Source organism: Lytechinus pictus, chromosome 15 (genome assembly GCF_037042905.1).
Source record: "Lytechinus pictus isolate F3 Inbred chromosome 15, Lp3.0, whole genome shotgun sequence".
Lineage (NCBI taxonomy): Eukaryota > Metazoa > Echinodermata > Echinoidea > Temnopleuroida > Toxopneustidae > Lytechinus > Lytechinus pictus.
Window position 1 is genome coordinate 1,440,830 of NC_087259.1, and position 24,838 is coordinate 1,465,667.

Genomic DNA, 24,838 nt, shown 5'->3' on the forward strand with positions numbered 1-24,838 from the left:
AGTCTCTACAAACTTTCAGGTGTCAACATGTTTCTTTTGTTTACAAAGCATAGAAATATAAAATAATGTGGGTAAATTTTATCTGGATGAAAATTACATGTAATTGAAAACTTATTGAAACATGCAACGATATATTTCATGAAGATCTGTTTTTATTAATTTTGGACTGCAACCACAATAGATATGGGTTTCCAATGGAGCATTTCCTGAAACAAATGGTATGTGATTTTTACTGACTACTGTTATATGCTACTGAAATCATTTCTGTGATCTGAATTTCATGAGAATTGGTTAAAAGTTGAGGAAGTAGTTCGACCAACATTTGCAACGGACCAACTGACTGACCGTACAGTGATTCCTATACACCCCCTTCAGACTTCATTTGATATAATACACATACATGTACATGTACTATCCCATTCTATTAAAGACCCATAATGGAGCTAAAAGTAGAATTGACAAATGTAAAGCTACAAAGTGAAAAAACATGTTTTATGCATATTCACCATATGACAGCTGAGTATTTTGATTTAGAAAAACTCAAGTTACGGGTATTGACACTAGGCTTTATTGAGCTTCTTAACGGCCTGAATTGTAACATAAACTGTGTCAGGAGGGTTGTGATGTCACAGGTTTGTATAGGAAAAGAAGAATTAATATTTTCCAGATAATGAATTCAATTATTTCTTCAATTTGCAGAGGAAAATGGCTCTGAAATTTATTCAGTACTCAAATATCCATTTGAGTACTGAATAAATTTCAGAGCCAAACCTACAACTATTCACTCAGTTTTTGTGATTTCTTTGTTGGGCAGAAATTGCTATTTCAGGAAAAATTTGTTACACATAATCTGATTGCAAATACAATTGGAATGCTGCGCCAAATAAACGGGAAATAGAATATGGCAAAACACATCCAAAGCTGTAGCTTGCATGAAAAAGATATTTGTGACAGAAGTGAAGAACATAAAATGCGTCATCTGAAAAGCAGAAAAATAACCCAGTTTTTCTTTGTACAAACCTATGAAAAGCAGAAAAATAACCCAGTTTTTCTTTGTACAAACCTATGGAATCACAACGCTTCTAATACAACATGATGTTGTGGTTTTAAGGTTGGTGAAAATCACAATAAAGCCTATTTTCAAAGCCCAGTAATTAGAGCTATATTCTTAAGCAAATACTCAGCTGGAAAGCAGTAAAATGCATAAAGTTTACATTGTTGTGTTTAGTAGTTTGTAAGCTTTCAATTGGTATATGATTTGTCAATTTCAATTTTGGATCTGGTCTGGGTATTTAAATGGAGTGTTGTGAACAGGACTCACTTGAAATATCTATAACTTTTATTTCTACTAGAATTAGTATAAAAATCCTTTACTTGTTATTTATTTCACCAACTGGTATTTTTCAACCAATTAATCTCTGAATAAAAAATGAAAGAATTTCTCATACAATTCTTCTTTTACTTAACAGTAACAGACTTATACAAGAAAAAGAGGATAATAAAACCAACTAGTTCTATGTAAATTGTTCTTTATTTCTAACATGAAATAACTGAATTTACACTACGTCATGATAATGAATTTGAATATTCCAATTTTTATCTAACTGCAAGTACTTCAAACCTTCTATCGATTCAAATCAACAATTTTCTGGGGTGGACTTGACCTTTAATGCCTTTTACCACAAAGTGTATAAATGTATGAGTGCATGTATGTACATGTAGCATAGCGTACTACACAACGGTTGATGTTGGGATGTTTTTACACAAAAGAATCTCTACGGGGGAGATGCAAGAAAATACAAATTTTAGCTGGAGGAAATCAGTAGATGAGCAATTAATTGCAAAATATATGAGTAATTTTAGGACCCAAAATAGATATTCAATTAGTGAAGTGGGTTTCAATTGTTGGTCTTGAAAAGGTCCTGAAATGGACCACCCAAACTTGACGTTTCGAAAAGTGTGTTCTTCTCGTCTTCAGGAGAATGAGAATGTGCTTGAACACAACCAATACACATTTGAGATGAACTTAAGTATAGATTTTTAATGGAAGTACCTTTGACAATATGAGACTAACCACATTTTTTCCCAATTATTCTTGATCAATACATGTACCTTTTAAACCGATTGGGTTCATTTCAATCCGATTCCTATAGATTTTAACAGACATGGAATGTCATTAAGTTCCCATAGCCAATGATTGAGAAACATTATCCAGACAGTTTGTCAGAAATGTTTCGAGGTATAAGTTCATGATTCATTTTTTTTTAATGACGGACATACTACTTTCCAAAATGCGACTGAGATTTGAATAAGGCATATGAGGCGTTGCAATACCAAATTCATAGATGATTTGTGTTCAATTGCAACTTGCAATTCTGTTTGATTAGCAGCTGAGTCCCTGTTGCGTTGATTGTCTGATGTTTCTAATCATCCTTGTCTGCCTTGATACTGCCAAATACTTCAGATGGGATGGTCTTCTGTTCTACATTCACCTCTGTAACAAGAATATAAATATATGGGACTGAATGGTAAATTGCCAATTCGTCTACTGCCAACTCGTCCACTCACCACATGGTCTACTTTCATTTAGTCTAATGCTATTCCGTCCATCAACATTTTGTCTAACAACCATTTGGTCCAATTATCACTTTGTCCAATCACCATTTCGTCTATGACAATTTCGCCTCATAACAGTTGGTCTAATATCCATTTCATTTTCATTCATTTTGCACAATTTAACACTTAGTCCAAATAGACCAAATGGTATATGGACTAAATGGCTATTGGACCAACTGGTTATTAGATGGAATGGCATATTAAAAAGACTAAATGAAAGTAGACCATGTGGTGAGTGGACGAACAGATGGTAGACCAAATAATAGTAGACGAGTTGGCACTTGGACGAATTAGCATTAGACGAATTGGAAATAACCGGACCGAATGAGTAAGGCCATTTGAACAAAACCATTACGTTGTGTGGATAATAAAATAGTGGGGGGGGGGGATATATGTCATGTTTTCCTGTGTTAATGACCCATAAAAAGATTTCTGATACAAATACAAAAGCAAAAAAAAAAAAAAAACTTTTGCTATGCCTTAAAAAGAGATGGCTCTTAAGCCCAAACTTGTTACATCAATTATGAATCCACTGAATGCATTACATGCGTTACTGTGAACAGTGATATGACATGAAACGAGAGTTCTTTCAAAGAAAAGGAGAAGAAGTTTGTGCACTCACTGTTAATTGCATTATACTTTGTGACTTTGCTCCTGACAGTTGAAGGTAACATAAACTGAGCAAATTGGGAAAGGTTCTTAACAACTGCTCTTGGAAAAATTCAAAGCATATTTAATAGAGCAAATAATGCACAGGATAGTTAGCGGTGCTGCAGGCACCCTGGGTATTAACAAGTCTGTTATAAATATTTGTGAGTGTAATGCAGCGCCATCAACACACTCTCATCTGTGCATTATATACCAGTCATCAATGAAAGAAAAGAATCTAATATTTTTTTGTTCACATACCGTCCACTTCCTCCTCACTATCCTCATCTTCATCATCATCAATGTTGATTTCTGCGGGGTTAGCTGCTCTAGTTGCCTCGGCAACCGCCTCTCGCTTAGCTTCAGTATCACCCCTGCATTAATAGAAACATCCCACACAATCAATTGGATTATCATGACAAAACTTGAGAATGGTGCATAATAATTAAGGAACAAATAATTAAGATACATTAACATTATTAAAAAGGCAATTCAAAGATTTTGAAGATGTGAATAAGAAGTTGACAAAGAACACCAACATACCATCACAAAGTAAAAGTAGACTGCAATGCTTTCTGCTAAAAAGATAATTCAATATGTAGCTGAATTAGCATCTAAGAACATGTTCCTTTGTGTTTGAGATCATGAGTAAAATCTGTCTGAAACAGGGCCCAGATATATAATATTACCTGACAAACAGAATGTCCTTTTTGAGTTTTGGTTTATCAGCCTCAGCCTCTGCAGCAAGTGCTTGAGCTCTCTGTTCTAATAACTGCATGTCATCTATAGCACCTTGGTTTGGTTTGGCTAGGGAAAATGAAAACAAACATAAATTGAATGGAGAGTTCACCCTGCCCTTGGTTTCAATAACAGAAAAGTTACAGAAAAATATTCATTAATGATATCAATATGCGGTGTTTTTCTCTGGCAATCATTTTCCACATTGTTTTCGTTCTCTGATTTCGCAGCCGTCTTTTCCAGGTTTTTTGAAAATTTGGCAGCCTGTAATACTTGCAATATCGGGTTGGAACCAGTCTGTCAAGCTACACAATAATAATAATATTTGAAAGTTATATAGCACATAATAGTCAACTTAAAGACTCTCTATGCGCTTTACAAAATATGAGGCTCTAAGCAGTGCATGATGCGTGTAGCAGCACAGTTGGCCAGCTAATCAAACCTAAGCGCAAGTGCATTAAGTGTATGTGCATACTATGCTTGGTGAGTGCAGCTGCAAGATAACAATTTATGTCACAACCACTTAGCCAGGCTTACTTCATTTAACGTCAAGTCCACCCATGAAAAATGTTGATTTGGATCAATGTAGACTAAGAAATTTTATAAAAAATCGGGTGTAAAGTAAGGAAGTTATGATGTTATAAAATTGTGCTTATTTTATCACAAAATTGAAAGTAGCCTTTAATAGCTTGAAATGAATCACCACACTCCTACTCACATGCTCCTTCTGCAGCAATCATCTGAGCTGACATGAAGTTCACCTGAAATAAAATCAAAACAATAACAAATCAGACTATATTAGCAGAAGACAGTGACATGAACATTATCTTATATCTCTTAACAAACACCTCCAGCTAGCCATATATAATATTTAATCTTGATTGGTTCAGAGAATAGAACAGCTTCTCAAAATGTTTTTCATGCACTTTGTCTACATCCCTGACTGTCCAATACCACATGGGCTAAACCCAAATGCTAAAATCTTGGAATCAGATACACTACAGTTTCATAGTAGTGTCATTCAACACTTGTCAAGTGGGATTGATATATCAAGCCAAATATCAATTTCTTCAAATTTCCATGTAATACCTATCCCATTGACGTAATTTGAATGTCCAAATGGTATCTATTTCTATTAACCTAATATTTGAATTTCTTCTGATGAAATTTTGTAATGGTTGAATTCAGATATTTCGGATGTCTTAATGGAACTTATTTCATCATTAGCCAAATTCCTATGTGCTGATGTCGTTTTAATTTCCCAGTTATCCCATTCATTAGTTTTTGTGTGCTCACACATTCATGCTCCAGCACATACCTGAGTATTGAACTTGGCTTGTATGCTTCTCTTAATCCTTAGCATCTCTCTGACTGTATCCTCATTACCATGCTTGATCTCAAAGTCCTTCCAAACCTGCCAAAAAGTTGCCGTCACCTGGATGAACAAAATATAGAAACAATTAAATTCATAATAGTACCATTCTGTTATTTTCATGTGGTAATTCCTACACAATTCAAACCTATACATACATGTACCCATTTGTGTTTATATCTACATGTACAAATGTTTGTTTTGAATAGCGTACGATGCAGTACCCCTCTTGTGAAGTACCGGTATCCCTTCGCCAGTGTCCCATCCATGATGAAATGAAGAAAATACATAAATCAAGTATGAAGGGTTTATTGCTTAGACTTTTAAATATATCACTTTCACTTCTTATTACATATTCTCAATAGAATAAAACATTTCTGGTTCAAATATAAGATTGAACTTTCTCCAAGAACGAGATAAGCCAACATATGAATGTCATGCAGCCATCACAATCTTTGCATATACTTTGAATTTCATCAGAAAAAAGTCTATTAATCCAATATTCTATTTCAAATTGATAGAAGAGGGAGAATCATATAACAATAAACAAATATTTTTCATGAAAATATCATAAGCTTACGCGTGGATCACACATCTGTGAGCAGTGAGCATAGACCGCCCTCGCTCTGTCAATCTCTCCCAGTTTACGTTCAAGATCAGCAAACCTGATACACATCTCTCTGGCTTCAATGTCAGGTAGAACTTCAACAGCTTTCTCATAGATAGGTCTGGTCTGTGTAACACCGTATACCTCTGCTACTCGCTTGATATAGATGTTAAACATCTGGTGATATCATGATAATGATAGTAGTGTTAATACAATCAAATCTCTTGCAGCAAAGGTCATTTGGTTTTCTTTTTTTATATTGAAACATGTATTGCATGAACCTCTTCATAAAGACCACTTTCATAAAGACCACCATCTTTCTTGGGTGTTTTTTACAGTTAAGTTTGATTGTAGTTTAACCCTGTATAGAAGGGCCACCTCATAGACCACAAGTTTTCTTTGATTTTTTTTCTGCATTGAAACATGTATACGTAAATCTGTACATATGCAACCAGCCACCCCCAAAACAAGTTGCCCGGGAAGGTTCTATGTAATACCTTGGTCACATTTGCTACGGCCGCCGTAGATTCTAATATTTATACGGCGAGTAGCAATTCTACGGTCGCCTCAGAATTTCCACGGCCACTTACTCTAGCGGTCACATATGTTACGGTCGCCGCACGGCGTATTTTTTAATTTATGGGGAAAAAAAATCTGCGGCTGACGTCTGTCCTTGAAATCATGACGTACGGCCGCCCTTGGGCGACCCGGCGCTGGCCGTAGGTTTTTGACAAATACTACGGCAGACGCGAGGTGGCCGCAAGGCGCCCCACGGCGGCCACAGGGGGACTATACAGTCAGTATACCACATAGAGACATCTCTATGGTATACCATGAATTGCTTGTCACATTCATCATGATATTTTACATTAGACATTTCATTTTAGAAAGTTTTCAAAGTGTCGCACCATGCCCAAGCGCGTATTCTGGGCAGGAGGGAGGGGGGAGGGTTCGGGGCCTGGGTCCCCTGGTAGGCGAAAAGGGGGCGCCAAAAAGAGGAAGGAAAGAAAGGGAAAGAAAAGGGAGATAAAAAAGGAGGGGGAAAGAAGAGAAAGAGAAAAGAAAGAGAGAAGGAAACAAGAAGAAGGGAAAAGGAGATAAGAGAAAAGGGGGAGGTGTAATAAAAGTGCGGGGGCGCCAAATTGATGTTCGACCTAGGAAGGGGGGGGGGGGGGTCGCCAAATTAATGTTCGACACTGATCTGAATATTATAGGATCAGTAATGTTCGACTTAGGAAGGGGGGGGGGGGGGAATTCGACCTTTGGTGTGATTTGTGCTTCGCGCTCGCATCGAATGATTAGTTAGATGACATCCTGTTAATGATTACCTAAATTGCGTAGAATGTCTAGTTTTGGAACGGAATATCAAAAAAGTTCAGCTCGCGTTTCGCGCTCGCATCGAATAATTTTTAAGTGCCCATCCTGTTCATGATTACCAATAATGCTTAGAATTTCCAAACTTTGGGTCATTTTGGAATATAGACTATTTTCAGATCGCCCTGACAGATAGATAGATACCCATCCTACTCATCTTTACAACACTGCTCAGAATATTCTATTTTCATGTCTATACACAAGCTATCAAAAATCGCGTTCGCATTATTTATTTGGACTTATGAAATAAATCTCCCTTAACCATGTTAACTTGTTTGTATGAATAAAGTTAAGATGTTAATAAATGCGTTAGTCTTAAGTAAGAACTACACCCTAGGAAACAACAACAAAAATCAGCATTTAACTCCCCCTGATAATAATAATAATAATGATAATTATAATAACGTCATATTTTGCCAAAGTTAGCCGCTGGTGAAAGGGCAATATCTGTGCTTCCTGGTCACATTTGTTCTTAAAAAAAAGTGGTATTACATCATATTCATGGATAGTTTGCATTTTATTAAGTCATCATTAAAAAGTGGTCTGCAGTTGCCCTCTTTCATGTGATTATGAAATAAGATAATTCAACATTCATTTAAGGCACCTGTTTGCCTGACGAGGAGGGGTCGCCATTTTTTTCCGAAAAAGTACACATGCATATGGGCCAAAATTATAGGTCGGGGCCCCCGAGGTGCAAAATTATAACTACGCGCCTGGTGGCTCCCGAGCAGATAACACAAAAGGAGAAGGGGAAAGGAGGGAAGAAAAACACGAGGGCAGCCGCATGGCCACCGTACGCTCGACGTACGGCCGCCGTAGACCGTTCTACGCCATGCCTACGGCTAGTCTAATTTCTACGGCAAGCGTAGAAAAGAAAAAATGTTATAACTCCGAGTTAAAATTCTACGGCCTGTAAAAAGTAGGAATCCGCCGTACGTCGACCCTGCGGCCACCGCAGATTTTCTGCGGCTGCCGCAGAAATCTCTCGAATTCAGGTATCTACGGCCGCCGTAGAGCAAATGTGACCAAGGTATAAACGGCAAAAACAATAATTTTGTCTTCAAGAACCAAAAAAATTTATATTAGCTTATCTGGAAAAATAATTATTCTTACTCATACTGTCAAATTTTGAAGTTGTAAATTTAGAACACAACAGTGCGATTGCACAGTATACACATCTCATGCTTGAGTGAACCCCGAACTTCAAACCTTGTTTTATTATTTCAAGCTCTCAGTGATTTTTTCTGCATTCAATTGAGTCCATATGTGGGTTATTTATGATCAATTTAGACAAGTTACATATCCCTTTAAATGGATGTGGATTTTTCAAGCTCAATAAAAATCACAGAATTCATTATGGGCAACTCATTGTTGGTTTTGTAGTGGCAAGTCACATATAGACAATCTGTTCATTAAGACCATTTTTCTTGTCTCCCTTGGATGGTCTTTAGAGACAAGTTTACAGAGTACTAATGATTGTTAGAAGGTACAGATGTGTGTATTGGTCTTTTAATGGGTGATCAACAATGCACCTGGGGACTGTATTCAGTATTTATAGGCATTTTCCATGATTTATGATTCTGGATGTTATTACTCTAACAACCAACATAGGCCATGTACATCTTCAGCCTGAGGCCATATCTATGCCAAGTCTCCTGAGCAAAAACTTAGGTTTGATTCACATCTCTGTGACCCCTGGCATCAATACCCAAAACACCTCAAATAATTATCACTCTTATAAGCACACTATGGCCAAGTTTTAAGTTGATTTGTCATACTGTCCTTATTAATTGCAAGACGAGAGTAAAAACAGGATGGATGTCCCCAAAACACAGTGGGTGAAGGCATAAAAACCCCAAATCCTGCCCCTTTTTTCACAAAGTATATTTAAACATCAAACTTCAGCATAAATACCTCATACTGTTCTTCAGGAAGCACTGCCTTGGTAGCCCTATCATAGACAGCCACAGCATGTCGAGATAAACCATACTTCTCTTCAAGCTTCGCATATAACAGGTACAAAGCTATTCAACAAAGATATCAGAATAGTTTCATTATTTAATACATTCAGTCAAACTGTGTTTAAGTCATTTTCATGAGAACAGTTATATGATTGTGTGATAATTTTACTTTTTTTCCACAAGCACAAAGCTAATGCCTTTAGATGCAGTCTACAGCGTGTCTCTAAAAAAGTAAACCCAACTTCAACGGCAAATTTTCAGAAAACAAAAAATATTTACACATTATTTTTTCATGGTTAGATAGTCCAGTAAGTCCTCTGTCCAATTATATCACTTAGGTTATCTAACTTTCATGCATGACTGAGCATGATTCAACTTAGTGAACTGGTGTCAAATCATCACTGTGGCAAGTTATTTTCTTGTTATTGTCATGCATTCAAGGCCTATTTGAAGTTAAATGTTTGTCACATGTTAGGCCTATGATTAAATCATCACTGTGGCAAGTTATTTCTTGTTATTGTCATGCATTCAAGGCCTATTTGAAGTTAAATGTTGTCACATGTTAGGCCTATGATTAAGCCATCACTGTGGCAAGTTATTTCTTGCTATTGTCATGCATTCAGGGCCTATTTGAAGTAAAATTTTGGTCACATGTTAGGCCTATGATTACATAACAACTTCAGCAAAGGTTGTTCCTAACACAGGCAAACTTCACATGCTATCCAAACATGGTTCAGTTGACAATTGAGCAGAGAGTATTCCTGGTAACTCGATACCAGGAAACAAGAAGTTTCATGGAAGTTCAAGAGGCTTTTCAGGTGCAGTTCCCCGAGAGGCAGCCTCCAACAAAAAGGGCCATCTGGTACAATGTGAGAAAGTATGCTGGTCACGGAACCTATTTGAACAGGAATAAAGGACACTCTGGCCAGACGAACTGGGAGGTCTGCCGAAAACATCCAAGTGGTAAGAGAGGCCATCCAAGCCAACCCACGCGTAAGCACCAGGAGAAATGATACCGGAATACCACATGCAACTTTTAACAGAATAGCAAGACTGGATTTGCATCTCCATCCATATCATGTTCATGTTCAGCACCAACTTCTACCAACTGATTTTCCCAGACGACTTCAATTTTCACAATGGTTTGTGAACCGGTGCAACCGAGATCGACAGTTCCTCCAGTTTTAACATCGGGGATGAAGCAACGTTTTCCATGGATGGAATGGTAAACACCCACAATGAGCACGAGTATGCTGAACTCCATCATCCACCGGGATATGCTTTTAATAAGAACATGAGCAGGGAGAAAGTGAGTATCTGGATTGGTCTTTGTGGCAATGGTTCATTGGTGGGACCTTACTTTTTTTAAGGCAACATCAATGGCAGGGCGTACCTTGACATGCTGAACAATTTTATTGTGCCTAAGATGGAACAGATCTTCCCCAGACAACGACGTGGAGCATTCCGCAGGGCCTGGTGGGCTCAGGATGGGGCCCAAGCCCACAGACTTATTGCTGTGAGGAATCGTTTGACTGAACTCTTTGGCAATCGCGTCATTGCTCTTCATTTCCCAGTTGAGTGGCCTGCACATTCACCAGATCTGACACCATGCGATTTCTTTCTTTGGGGGTCTCTTAAAGGAATGTGTTCCAAACCCCACCGGCCACAATTCAGGAGCTGAGGCAACGGATAACAGGTGAAGTGAACCGATTACGACAAGATCAGGGAATGATCAGGCGTGCTGTCAGGGACATGAGGAGGCGTTGCGAGCTTTGCATCGAAAGGAATGGCGGTCATGTCGAGGGAACACATCCCTAAGCTATGCTCGTAAGAAATCAGACATTTCCTATGTCATTTGATTGATGAACTTCCAATCAAAGTGCAATTCTAACTTGCCACAGTGATGATTTCACACCCATTCACTAAGTTGAATCATGCTCAGTCATGCATGAGAGTTACATAACCTAAGTGATATAATTGGACAGAGGACTTATTGGACTATCTAACCATGAAAAAAATAATGTGTAAATATTTTATAGTTTTCTGAAAATTTGCCGTTGAAGTTGGGTTTATTTTTTTTAGAGACACACTGCATAATAGTTATTAAGGCAAGTCTTCACTCCCATACATAAATCTTGTATTCATTAGTTGAATTCAATAACTGAAATCATAATAAGTCACAAGAAACACCATTCGATTATCTTTAGTATCTCCCTTTATATAAATCAATGTTTTATATCAATTGTAAAAGAGACTTAAGGACGTTCCACAGTTATGTTTGTGCGCATCATGATCTGCGCATATTTTACACTGCGCGCTGACGTCACAATGGATGAACTAGTGATTAATCAGCTGTACTGTGAGCTGATTTTTCTCCTTATCTTTACTAACTGCAGATCCGATGTGTTATTTTATGAAGCTAATAAACTGGAATTATTCCATGGACCATTTTTTAAATTCCTCTACAATTTCAAAATAGTTTCTCTGAAGTGCCGCAAAGTATGATGAATATGCCGGACCCCGAGTTTGAATAAATGGAAAAGTGGTTCGGAATTTTTCCTCACATAGATACAAAGCTTTTGGCGCGTTTTCGGGTGTTTTAAGAAGCAAATTTGCTCTAATAAGAGTGTTGATAGTTTGAAAACAAGCACATTAACCCATATTTTTTAATGTTTGCACCTCTTAGGTATACCTTCCTCTACAACTTTGCAAAGTTTTGTGAAAATGACATGGGTTTTGACTAAAGTGCAGCATTTCTTTTACTTCTCACGTTTGTTTTTGAAATTTTAAATTTTTGAGGTTGAGTATCTTTCCCGCAATTTCTAAGAACTGAGAGTGTTGTTAAACTTCAATGAGCAAACAATTGACAGCAATATAAATCAATTATCAATCTTACGGATACAATTATTAATCATATTGCAAAATTTGATGAAATATTTATAGATTTTGACTGATTAATAGAGCTTTAAACTCATTGTTGTGATCTCGTGAGGTCTAAAAATGCCAAATTCTTTTGGATGCGCAATTATTAAGAACATCATCCATTTTGGGTTAACTTTGAAGCTCTATAGCAAAAAATCAAGCACATGAACCCATGTAAATTTTTGTATATTTGAAATATTCAGGTGCTAAAGTATCTATGTGCAAAGTATAATGAAAATGACATGGATTTTCAATGTTTGGGAGCAAGACTACGGAACCATTCGCATTTTAGACGGTATTAACAGACTTTTGCTTGTTTTCGGCGCATTTTGGGCTGTTTCAAGCCAACCCGCAATGCTTTGGACACTGATAATTTGAAAATGAGGACATGGACCCCATAGTTTAAATATCTTAACTTCTTCAGAATATATTCCTCTACAAATCCAGAGAGTATGATGAAAATGACATGGATTTTGAATGTTTAGGAGCAGAACTACGGAACCATTCGTATTTTAGACATTTTGGATGGTATTATCTGACTTTTACTTGTTTTCGGCGCATTTTGGGCTGTTTCAAGCCAACTCGCAACAGTTTAGACACTGATAGTTTAAAAACGAGCACATGGACCCCATATTTTTAATATTTTAACGTCATCAGAATATATTTCTCTGCAAATCTAGAGAGTATGATGAAAATGGCATGGATTTTGAGTGTTAGGGAGCAAAACTACGGAACCATTTGCATTTTAGAGGGTATAGACTTTTGCACGTTTTCGGCGCATTTTAGGTGCATTTCAATATTTTCAAGCCAACTCGCAACAATTTGGACACTGAGTGATAGTTTAAAAACGAGCACATGGACCCCATGTTTTTAATATTTTAACGTCATCAGAATATATTTCTCTGCAAATCTAGAGAGTATGATGAAAATGGCATGGATTTTGAGTGTTTGGGAGCAGAACTACGGAATCATTCGTATTTTATACATTTCGGACGGTATTATAAGACTTGTGCTTGTTTTCGGCGCATTTTGGGCTGTTTCAAGCCAACTCGCAACAGTTTAGACACTGATAGTTTAAAAACGAGCACATGGACCCCATATTTTTAATATTCTAATGTCTTTAGAATATATTCCTCTACAAATCTAGAGAGTATGATGAAAATGACATGGATTTTGAATGTTAGGGAGCAAAACTACTGAACCATTTGCATTTTAGAGGGTATAGACTTTTGCACGTTTTCGGCGCATTTTAGGTGCATTTCAATATTTTCAAACCAACTCGCAACAATTTGGACACTGATAGTTTAAAAACGAGCACATGAACCCCATATTTTTAATATTTTAATGTCTTCAGAATATATTCTTCTACAAATCTAGAGAGTATGATGAAAATGACATGGATTTTGAATGTTCGGGGGGCAAAACTACGGAACCATTCGCATTTTAGACGATATTATTAGACTTTTGCACGTTTTGGGCGCATTTTCGGCGATTTCGATGCCAACTCGCATCACTTTGAACACTCATAGTTAAAAAACGAGCACATGGACCCCATATTTTAAACTTCCCTACACCTTCGATATGTATACCTCTACAAATTAGCAGAATTTGATGAAAATGACATGGATTTTGAAAAAAGTGCAGCTTATAAAATACTTTTCAAATTTTTGAGTAGATTCACGTCTTTGAAGATTTGCTTTTTCCGAGTTTTTGCACCATTCTTGCCAAATGAGGGCGCTGCTGACTCCAAATAGATATAGTTTTACCAATTAAAAGGCTTTTTCTTACTTTGGTATACACTTTGTTATATATCTTGAAAATTTGATGAAGTTTGATGCGATATCCGCTGAGTGAAGATGATTTAAACTCATTTGGTGAATTCGTGAGGTCTAAGAGAGGCAAAATTCTCTTAAATTGCGCAAAATTGCATATCATTCAAATACGGCGACTTTGAAGACCCGTTGAAACAAAATAAGCACATGAACCTATATTATTTTTTGCATTTTCATAATGCATAAATACCAGAGTAACTCTCTACAAAATTTGGTGAAAATGACATGGACTTCATTTTAACTGTGGAACGTCCTTAAATTGTGCAAAAAAATCATCAATATCGACAAGATAATATCAATAAAATGATAATTTTTTTTTATATATCTTGTATGAAAGGAATGCTCCAATTGAAAAGTAAAACATTCCTTATAAGAAAGTAATATTCATTTCACATTTTATTGTAAACCCTAGCAATAAGAATATCTACCAATCAAAAAAAAACCAACAACACAACTTACTCTTGGTAAACTTAGCAGGGCAGTCTTCAAGGCATTGTTCAAAGAGGTCTCTTGTTCTCTCTAGTTTCTTTCCTCCCTAAAGAATAAGATTAAGGATTAGCATTGAAGATGGATTAAAGGATTAGCGGTTATGTATCCACTCATATCACTCAATTGAATAGGGCTGTCTGCACCATCCCGAGTTTTCAAATTAGCGCGCTATTTCTGATCCGGCAAATTATCCCGATCTGAAAAATCTTGAGATTGTTTGCAGTGGAGACGCAATTATCGCGCTAGTTCGTAGGATTAATCTCGAGATTGCAATCCCAAGTCAACTCCGGTTTATTTGCAAAATAGCGCGCTATTTCACGAATTATCCCGCTAATTCGTAGGTGCAGACGCACTCGAGATTGGACTCGGGGTAATTTATTCATGACGTCAGTCCATAATGCAATTCGCGTTCCACTTCCGCCTTGGTCAAAACATAAACACATCGTGATCGTACCGAACACGTGCGAAAGTCAACTTTATACACACGAATAGACATTATCACGAATAGCGTTCATCAATTCCCCAATCAGCAACGATGGTGTCCTACCAGTGAATGGATTTGGGAGAGACCAGCAGACCGATGGGGAAGGCGCTGATATCGACGATGGTCATAGTCAATAACAGCACTGACAGCAGTGTCGTCTTATTCCTTCGCAAAGCGCAACTGAGCTGAGAGGATTGTTGCATACCATACCTGCCAACCTTTGATCATAAAAAATCAGAATCAAAGCGACGCGGGCGCCGAGCGGGTGTCCCCCTCCAACGATAGGGACTCTTTGCATTTTCAGCATGTAAATGTACCATTTCCCTACACTTTTTACAGCATATTTATCCTCATTACCACACCAGAGGATGACCTAACTTTCAATTATTTCTTGTCTGTTATTAAATATCATTGGCATTATTTTGCTAAGACAATTGTGCAATCATGTATGAGTACTACAATATGATGTAAGAACAATCTTACCATCAACAAGTATTTTTAAGTCTATGATTTCAGGCCAGTTGATGTGGCTTGCTTTGCCTGCTTCAAGAGAGCTGCAGAATGAGTAACTGCATAGCAGGGTGTAGATGTAGCTACCATGCCCATCCTTCTTGTCATCAAATTCCCCAATACTTTTGTTGACAAGCTTGACCGGAACTCAGTTTTATTTTTGTTAACCAGACTAAAAATCCTTTCACAATCTGCATTGCTATGATACATGACCATGACAATCTTTGCTAGCTGGACTAGAGCAGGATACCTTGCACCACCACTTGCAGGTAACTTCAGTTGAGAAATCTCATTCCATACTTGATCAACTCTCTTCTCTTGCTTCAAAATGTCATCTAGAGAATCAACCTGAAACCTGCAGAATTCTTCCTCTATGCTCTCTCTTTCCTCATCTCCAAGCAAATGTTCATATCTGTCAGCAAAGTATAGCCATTGTTTCAGTGTTACTTGATTTCTCTTGGACACATCCAAAACTTCAGCATTTTGAAGGACTCCCTCTTTGAAAGGGTAAGCTTTGACCATATAGCTACAGGCGGTGACATAATAGCTTCGTACACATTTGTAGAAGTTCTTCAGATCACATTCTTGTCCATTCAACTGAATAAATGTTCTGACTGTTTGACCCACATACAACTCATCATCACTCTTTTGGTTATCTTCATTAGTGAAGTCTACTTCATACACATTAGTTTGTGATGTTATCACTTGAGGTTTGACAAACCTTACCAAAAGATCACGGAGCTGAGAGCACATTGTACTGTGTAAGCGATGGATACAAGGCTCATCCTTCTGAAGAATCACATTGCTCTCCTCAAACAACGGCAATGTTTTGCTTAAGAACAAACAGCACAATTTGACATTTGGATCAGTCATCTTAGAAATTACACGCTGAGGCTTGGTATCAGTGTTTGTTATTGAAGATTTTGTGGCAGAAGTACACCCCTTTGAAGTTGACTTTCTTGAAGTATTACTTGACGATGATGACAAACACTTTGAAGGCTTATTTGATGTTCCAGTTGTCAAGACACCAGGCTCTCTTGGAAAGAATGGATTTCTGGCAACACAGGTCTTTGATCTACTTGACACAGACACAGAACTTGATGCAGCTTGGCACTGTGAGGTTGCAACATCTTTTTTGTTGCTGGGCTTGGCAGATGAAGTTACTGATTTCTTAGAGCCAGGCAGGAAAGACTTCTGTTTCTTGTTTTTTGCAGGATTTCCACCTTCAGTCATTGGTTGCTTGGTGCAAGGCAGTACAGCTGACTTCTGTTTGATAGTAGTATCACTCATTGGTGTCAGGGAGGCGCCTTTGACAATGAAAAGCCCAGTTCAGCATGCTCCTTGTTTGTAGCTTTCTGAGAACTTGATGTATCTTGGCACTGTGAAGTTGCAATGTCTTTTTTCTTGCTGGGCTTGGCAGATGAAGTTACTGGTTTCTTAGAGCCAGGCAGGCAAGACAAAGACTTCTGTTTCTTGTTTTTTGCAGGATTTCCACCTTCAGTCATTGGTCGCTTGGTGCAAGGCAGTACAGCCGACTTCTGTTTGACAGCAGTAGTATCACTCATTGGTGTCAGGGAGGCAGGCTTTGACAATGATGAGCCCTGTTCAACATGCTTTTTGTTTGTAGTTTTCTCTTTGGCAACTTCTTCTGTGAAGAATGATAGTAATGCATCCCATTGTTCAAGTAATCTTGCAATGCAATGTCCAAGAGACAGCCAACGAGTGCTGACATGTTTCAGTATCTTATGAGGAGGGGCACCTGTCTTCTCCTGATGGGCTTTAAATGACTGCTTCCTCTTACTACTTTTTTCCAGATGATAGAAAATGTCTATGAGTAGATCATCAATCTTGACTGGAAGATGTTTTGATGCTCTCTCTGCAGCAATGTGCATCAGGTGACAAGGGCAGCCTGTATTGGTAAAACAGGAAATTATATGGATATAATTTTTTTTCCATTGTATAATTTGGCATTATTGTAAACTATAGTGTTATTGCATGAGTATTCAGACTAACAGACTTAACAGGATAACTATTTACTAGGTCTCTGCCCCCCCCAAAAAAAAGTCAATTAAATAAACAACTTGAGCAAATAAATAGAAATGAACAAATCAGTTACTTTCTCAGTTTCATTTTCACAATTTACAATTTTATTCAAAGCAATCTATTAGTACAATTACGTGTATGGTATCTCACCTGCAACATACAAGGATGGTGTTTTTTTCTGTAGGAACGCAGAAACTCCTTTCACCTTTCCAAGCATCACCGATGCATTATCAGCAGAAAAACACACAAGGTTTTTCCAGGGAATTTCGAACTTGTCCATTTCATTTTGAAGAAGCAGGAAGATATTTTCTCCAGTTGATGGCTTGGCACACTCCGTGAGTGACAGAAGTACAGACATGACTTGTCCTTCTTTGGGATCAAAGTATCTCACACACACTGGGTATAACTTAACATCTTCATAATCGGTACTACCATCAGTGGCCATGCTGAACGGCGACTCCCTGATGCTATTCAGAATTCTTTTCTGGCTGTCTTTCCCGAGAGTATCAACAATGTAACTGGTCTTCGTTCGGCCACATGCATACTTTTGAGCAATCTGAGAATCCGGGAACATCTTCTTAAATAGTTTTCCACAGTGGTCTGCCACACTAAGTGGAATACTATGTTCAATGATGAACTCAGTAAACGAAACCTCCGCATTAATAACGCTTACATCTGAAGTTGTTGTGAAATATGATGTAAGTGGCTTTCCTTTAGTAGCCTCTGCATTAGTTCTATGCTTTTTTGAGTCTATATGTCGTTGTATATCACTGATTCCCCCGTGGCCAACGTTCACGTCCACTGAACACAATGTGCAGTACGTAAAATGTTCTCCGAGTTTTGAAGTAGTAAGTACAGGAAATTTCTCTGAATATTCTTTTCTATACTTCTGCAGTACACGCTTTTTGGCTGGATGGCTCATCTTGAATGTGCAATCTCCTGTAAACAAGAATCAAGATAAATGGATTTTATGAAAAACATCATGTCTTGCAGTACAAACTGAAATGAACATGAATTACAAATAAAAAGAATTACAAGACAATAAACAATATACAGGATTAATATGAATGAATACATACTGAAAAAAATAAGCATTGAAACACATTATCTGATTAAGTTTCATAAACTAGACCTATAAACTTTCAAAGTTATGATGGCAATTCATGAAAATTCCCCCAACATAATCTAAGTTCATTAACCCTAAATGACCTTTGATATTGGTCATGTGACCTGAAACTAACAAAGGATGTTCATTGAAACTTGATTACTCTTATTGTGTCCAAGTTTGATGAACCAGATCCATAAACTTTCAAAGTTATGAGGGAAATCAACAAATACCTCCCACATGGCCAAAGTTCATTGACCCTAAATAACCTTTGACCGTCGTCATGTCACCTAAAATTCAGGCAGGGTGTTCAGTAATACTTGATTACTCTTATGTCCAAGTTTCATGAACTAGGCCCATATACTTTCTAACTCATGACATTTAAAAAATTAACCTTCGGTTAAGATTTGGTGTTGACAATTGACGAAACCGCCACCGCAACAGAAAAGCTGCACCTAGCTATAGTCTCACTCTGCTATGCAGACGAGACAAAAATTAATTTCAAGAATTCAATTTAGTTTTGGGCCAAGGCATATTTTTTATGATAAAGATCTAGTCGACAACTGTAGTAAAATAAAAACTGATGTGCCAAAAAATCAAGCACTATCACATCTGATGATCAAGAGAAAAAAAGCCAAACATTGACAATCTTATTCATGTTACACCACACAAGGATTACTAACTGAGGACAATGTTATATCACAAGCTACATTGGATAAGCCTGAGCCTAAAAGGGCTTGATGGTGAGGAAGCAGATTTTCAGCCACGACAAAAACGGAGCAGAAATTAACGGCTGCATGCGCCCGACCGCACCCATGTCCACACTGCACTTGCGGTGCGCCCGGGTCCAGCAACTCGGCGGGCACCGCCGGGAGTTTGGGCAAGCGAAGCAAGTAGATTTGGCCTTCGGCTCCGGCCGAAGGCTCAACTTGCGATCGAAAGTTGGTAATTTTTCTTCCTCAAAAAATTGACAATCATTCCACATATAAAGTACAAAACATGCGTAAAAGTCAATTCGATAACAAAACTAAAGTTAATGATCATAAAACGTAAAATCACAGTCAAACTTACCTTCTCGAAATCGGAAAATCCAATGAAGCTCTGCACGTACAGAATACAGCATGAGTAACTTTGTAGACTGGTGACCATTTTTTTATAACTAACTGCACACGAACGCAATGAACGCGCGGTGTTGATATCATAAGAAAGGGTCACCACTCACCAGTTGTTCCTGAAGTCGCTGTCAGATTCGATTCGATGATATGATATGAGTTCGGCGTGCATGTTGCGCTCTCTGTGTACGTAGCTAGCGCATTTGTATAGCCGTGCGCTCCAGCCGTTGATGCAATAGTCGCATCAAACAGCCGTGCAAACGTTAGTCGCATCATACAGCCGTTTCAATAATTTCAATACTATATTGATTAACCCAAAAATCGGAATTTTGGTTTTAAAATTCGGAATTCGGAATGGAGGTCAAAAAATCGGTATAATTCCGCCAAAATCGGAATGGTTGGCAGGTATGGCATACCACCGGTCGAATTCGGCAAAAGTGCTAGTGAAAGGAATACATTTTCGCGGGAAGTTATTCAAAAGCGCGGGCCGTTGAAACTCCAAGATCCGAAAGTGCGCATGCTCGGAATATCGGGCCTGTTGCCTCGCTCGAACAGGAATTGCTCTTCTTGCGATGGTGGAGACGGGGTTTCTTGAATCTCGAGATGAATCGCGAAGAGGGCCGATCGGGCTAAAATCTCGAGATTTAGCAAACTCGGGATGGTGCAGCACCGCCTAATGAAATGAAGCCTCTTTCTATGACTGAATCACACAGCAAATAACTCAATTTCATTTACATCCAATCCATAATTATGAAAATCATATAACTCACTTCCAAACTTCATCAAAACATTATTTGATCACTCACTCACTATTCCTCTGAATACCCTAGTTTCACTTACTGGAGGCCTATATATGTCATTCATATGCACACCCACCTTGTCTACCACAAAACCCCCCAAAGTGGGACAAATGGTTGGACAGCTGTCCAAAGGGACAGTTGGAAGATAAAACACTCTATCAGAATCAGTTACTTTATGTACATGAATTGTGATATAAACTTCACAACCATTCAGTAACTCAATTTATATGTCTCTCAATCACTCCCTTTGTGGTATATCTCACACCAATCAGCTTTACACACTCATCCACTTTAACCATATTTTTACTCTCTCAAAAACCCAAAGCAACTCAATTACCATCAACTAACTAAAGTACTTTCCACTTTACATTTATTTACTCACCTAACAGCAACCAAATGAACACTTTCACTCACTCACTCACTCACTCACTCTCATTCGATCCTTTACCAACTCTCTTTATTACATAATTACTCAATTTTTCTCTTAATCATTCATTATCTCACCCACTTTCTTACTCTTTTACTTCATCAATCAATCAATCACCTAGCAACCCACTCTCTCACTCCCTCACCTACCCACTCATTTACTCATTTACTCACCTACTCACTCAACCACCCACTTACCCATTCACTCATTTACTCACTTACTCACCCACCCACCCACTCACTCACCTACTCACTCACTCACCCACCCACCCACCCACTCACTCACTCACTCACTCACTCACTCACCCACTCACTCATTTACTCACCTACTCACTCACTCACCCACTCACTCATTTACTCACCTACTCACTCACTCACTCACCCACTCACTCATTTACTCACCTACTCACCCACTCACTCATTTACTCACCTACTCACTCACTCACCCACTCACTCATTTACTCACCTACTCACTCACTCACCCACCCACTCACTCACATACTAACCAACAGACTGATGAGTGAATACTTCAAAATAAGATAACGTGACTTACATATCTCTCCATGAATTTGGTAAGATAAGTATTCCAGATGTCATACACATTAGGCCATTTGAAGAGACCTATTCCCTTCTCATATGCCTGAAAATAATCAAATAAATGATATTCCAATCTCATGTATTTGTTAAAATGGGTGACAATATGACTATGAAGGTAAGAAACTAATTTCATTTGTTGATCAGCCTTAAAGAAAAAGGTTGGATTTTCAAAATAAAGTGTTACAATGTACAACATATATGTATATCAAAGAATTAGTAAAAACAATTGGATAAATTCAAATAAATCAAATAATCACAATAAAATGAAACAGACTGGGTTTAGAGTACATACATGTATTCTTGAATACTAGTACATGAAACCCAACTCCTTTTCACCAAATACTGATTTCCATTTTCTAATATAAAACTTGATAAGCTACATAGGATAAGTAGCCATCAGCATTCTGCTACTCAAACACCTTGAATCCAAGACTATATTTTGGTACTGACCTTGAAACCTTCCTCAAAGTACTGATTCTCCTCTAGGAACATACCATAGTTGATGATGATTTGGGGCGTGGCTATCCGTAGATCAATGATGCGATCATAAACTGCCTTGGTGCTCTAAAGCATTAACATGAACAGTTCAAGGTTTTAATTTCAAAAAATTAATTGATCATTTGACTTTCACTTTGTGGATAATACATAATATATCAATATTGCACATAGTGTAGGGATATATTAAGAATTACGATGGAAAATAGGGTAAAAGCAAGAGGTAATGTCTTGTAAAAGTGAAACTAAGAGCAGTTGAATGAAGAGAAGGGAAACAAGAAAGAAAAATAAGAAAAAGAGGAAAAAGAGAAAGAAGATGGAAAAACAGAAGAAAAGGAAGAAGGAGAAGGGCGATGAGAAGAAGAAAAAAAGAAGAAGGAGGAGAAGGAGGAGGAAGAGAAGAAGGGGGAAAAGAAAAGAAGATGAATAAAACAGAGAAGAGCTCATGTACATGCATACATAAAATGAACAAAACAACATAATGAAGCTAACAAGTCAACAGTAATGTGACAAAAAACTTAGCTGATCTTCTTTCTTCTCAATTTATTGAAATTCAATTTTCTGTATAATAATCAATCTTTCAATGTGGAATTAATTTACGAAAAGCACTATTATAGCAATGGTGTCTCATGTTTTCAAAGTAAATTTGAAAATATTTATCGTTTACCTTGAAAGTTCCGAAGCTTTCCTCAAGATCTGCATACATTGACCAAAGCTTCAAGTTCTTATATAGTCTGTTTTGGACAGGCTCACTCTGAAAAGAATGAACAAAATCTTCACGATAAAATTACACAATACCCTTAATATCAACCTTCATTTGAAATTAACCTATGAATTACCTTTGTATGTTGACATTAGTGTATGGCCAACCAAGGGAACATTTTACATGTACCTGTATAATGGCAAGATAAGTCTCTTGAAATATTTATTTTGCAAAGAATAATAAACTGCACTTTAAGAACATCCTGGTCTTGGATGTCATATCCACTGGCCTTAATGCCCTTTTCATTTACAGTAAATATTTTGGTACCCTTTATAATTTTCCCCATTTGTGGTGCGATATATTGCCCAATAAATCTTTTGCAAAACATAAGGCCTATGCTACTCAATAGACTGAGGGGGGGGGGGGCCTTTCAAGAAACATTTTGTCATTGATTTTTTTTACTGACAACTTGTTCTGAGCCAATCAGATGCAAGGATTTGGGTAGCTTTTCAACAATACAATCTTACCTTGTCGTGGTAAGCAGCCTTCCTACTGGGCGCTGCGGTTGCTCTACGCATCAGCTTCAATGCATCGTCATAGTTTCTGAGAAAAAAAGATCAAAATCATGGGGCCCGTTACAGAAAGAAGATGTCCAATCAAATACAACTTGATTCTGGCTACCACTATAGTGGAGGACTACACTAGATTTAATTCAGGGGAGTGTTTCATGAAAGGACTTGTCGGATGTTCTATCCGACAAGTCCAGTTTTATCCGACAGTTACCATAGTAACAATGCTTCTCGACCAATCAAAACAAAAGAAACTGTCAGATCTGACAACTTTCAAGACATACAAAAATATTGATGAAACACTCCCCTGGATGAATCATGACTGACTGACTAGTGTCATTGCATGCAAATGAACATTCTAAAGATTCAAGTAGAATCGGGTTACATTTTACCATAGGTTCCATAGGAAGAGTCAACACACCTTCCGAAAATTCTTTGTCATTTTTTATCTAGTTTCGTATCATGTAAGAAAAATTGCTTGTGGAGAGAGGTATTCAATAGGGCAATTCCATGGTCAGTATTTTATAAATAAAGCAAATTTCTAAAATGCTATGTTCTATTTGACATCCAACCTTGTTTTGAGTGCTATGCTAATCTGGGCTGTGTAACACAAAAGTTAGCGATTATCACTAATTTGAAACAACAGTTCTAATTGGTTCCTACTCATTCTACTGAGGAACATGGGCATGCAACGATGATCGTGATAGGCTATGTCATTTAGCGACTGATCGCTTACCTTTGTCTTATGGGGCCCTGATCTTTGTCTATCTGTACAAATCAACTTGTTGGTAAGGTTGACATTGCTTTAACATGGCTAGTATTAAAGCAGACTGATTGTACAGATAAATTATGGAATGAAGCTTGAATTCACTTACTCATGTCTTATCTCCATCTCTGTCCATTCACACCAGACACCAGCCAGTTCATCTACTTTCATGTATTCAACCTTAGTTCCTTTCTCAAATATCACCCTTGCCTGTAAAACGCACAAAAAAAAACAATATGCATGTGTTACTTCCATAGAACAGAGCTATATGTCGCATGATCCCACCATGAATGTCTTTTCACATTTTATGTCATGTGATCACACCATAAATGTCTATTCACATTTTGTCATGTGATCACACCATGAATGTCTATTCACATTTTGTCATGTGATCATACCATAAATGTCTATTCACATTTTGTCATGTGATCACACCATAAATGCCTATTCACATTTTATGTCGCGTGATCGCACCATGAATGCCTATTCATATTTTATGTCGCGTGATCGCACCATGAATGTCTATTCACATTTTATGTCGCGTGATCACGCCATGAATGTCTATTCACATTTTGTCACGTGATCACACCATAAATGCTTATTCACATTTTATGTTGCGTGATCACACCATTAATGTCTATTCACATTTTGTCATGTGATCACACCATG

The 24,838-nt window shown here is 37.6% G+C and overlaps 2 protein-coding genes across 2 annotated transcripts; both read right to left on the reverse strand.

Annotated features, from left to right (window-relative positions):
- Positions 1–1,512: 1,512 nt before the first annotated feature.
- Positions 1,513–24,375, reverse strand: LOC129277184 (pre-mRNA-splicing factor SYF1-like). The gene is made up of 13 exons (XM_064110160.1): positions 24,279–24,375; positions 23,362–23,437; positions 22,799–22,885; positions 22,087–22,200; positions 21,593–21,679; positions 14,530–14,605; positions 9,270–9,379; positions 5,955–6,158; positions 5,321–5,437; positions 4,721–4,763; positions 3,954–4,071; positions 3,526–3,638; positions 1,513–2,494 (listed from the first exon to the last, which is right to left on the reverse strand). The coding sequence occupies exons 1-13, from the start codon at positions 24,338–24,340 to the stop codon at positions 2,424–2,426; spliced, it is 1,278 nt and encodes a 425-aa protein (XP_063966230.1). The 5' UTR covers positions 24,341–24,375; the 3' UTR covers positions 1,513–2,423.
- LOC135156785 (uncharacterized) lies at positions 16,831–19,452 on the reverse strand. The gene is made up of 2 exons (XM_064110159.1): positions 17,747–19,452; positions 16,831–17,462 (listed from the first exon to the last, which is right to left on the reverse strand). Exons 1-2 carry the CDS (start codon positions 18,516–18,518, stop codon positions 16,849–16,851), a joined length of 1,386 nt encoding a protein of 461 aa, XP_063966229.1. The 5' UTR covers positions 18,519–19,452; the 3' UTR covers positions 16,831–16,848.
- Positions 24,376–24,838: the final 463 nt, after the last annotated feature.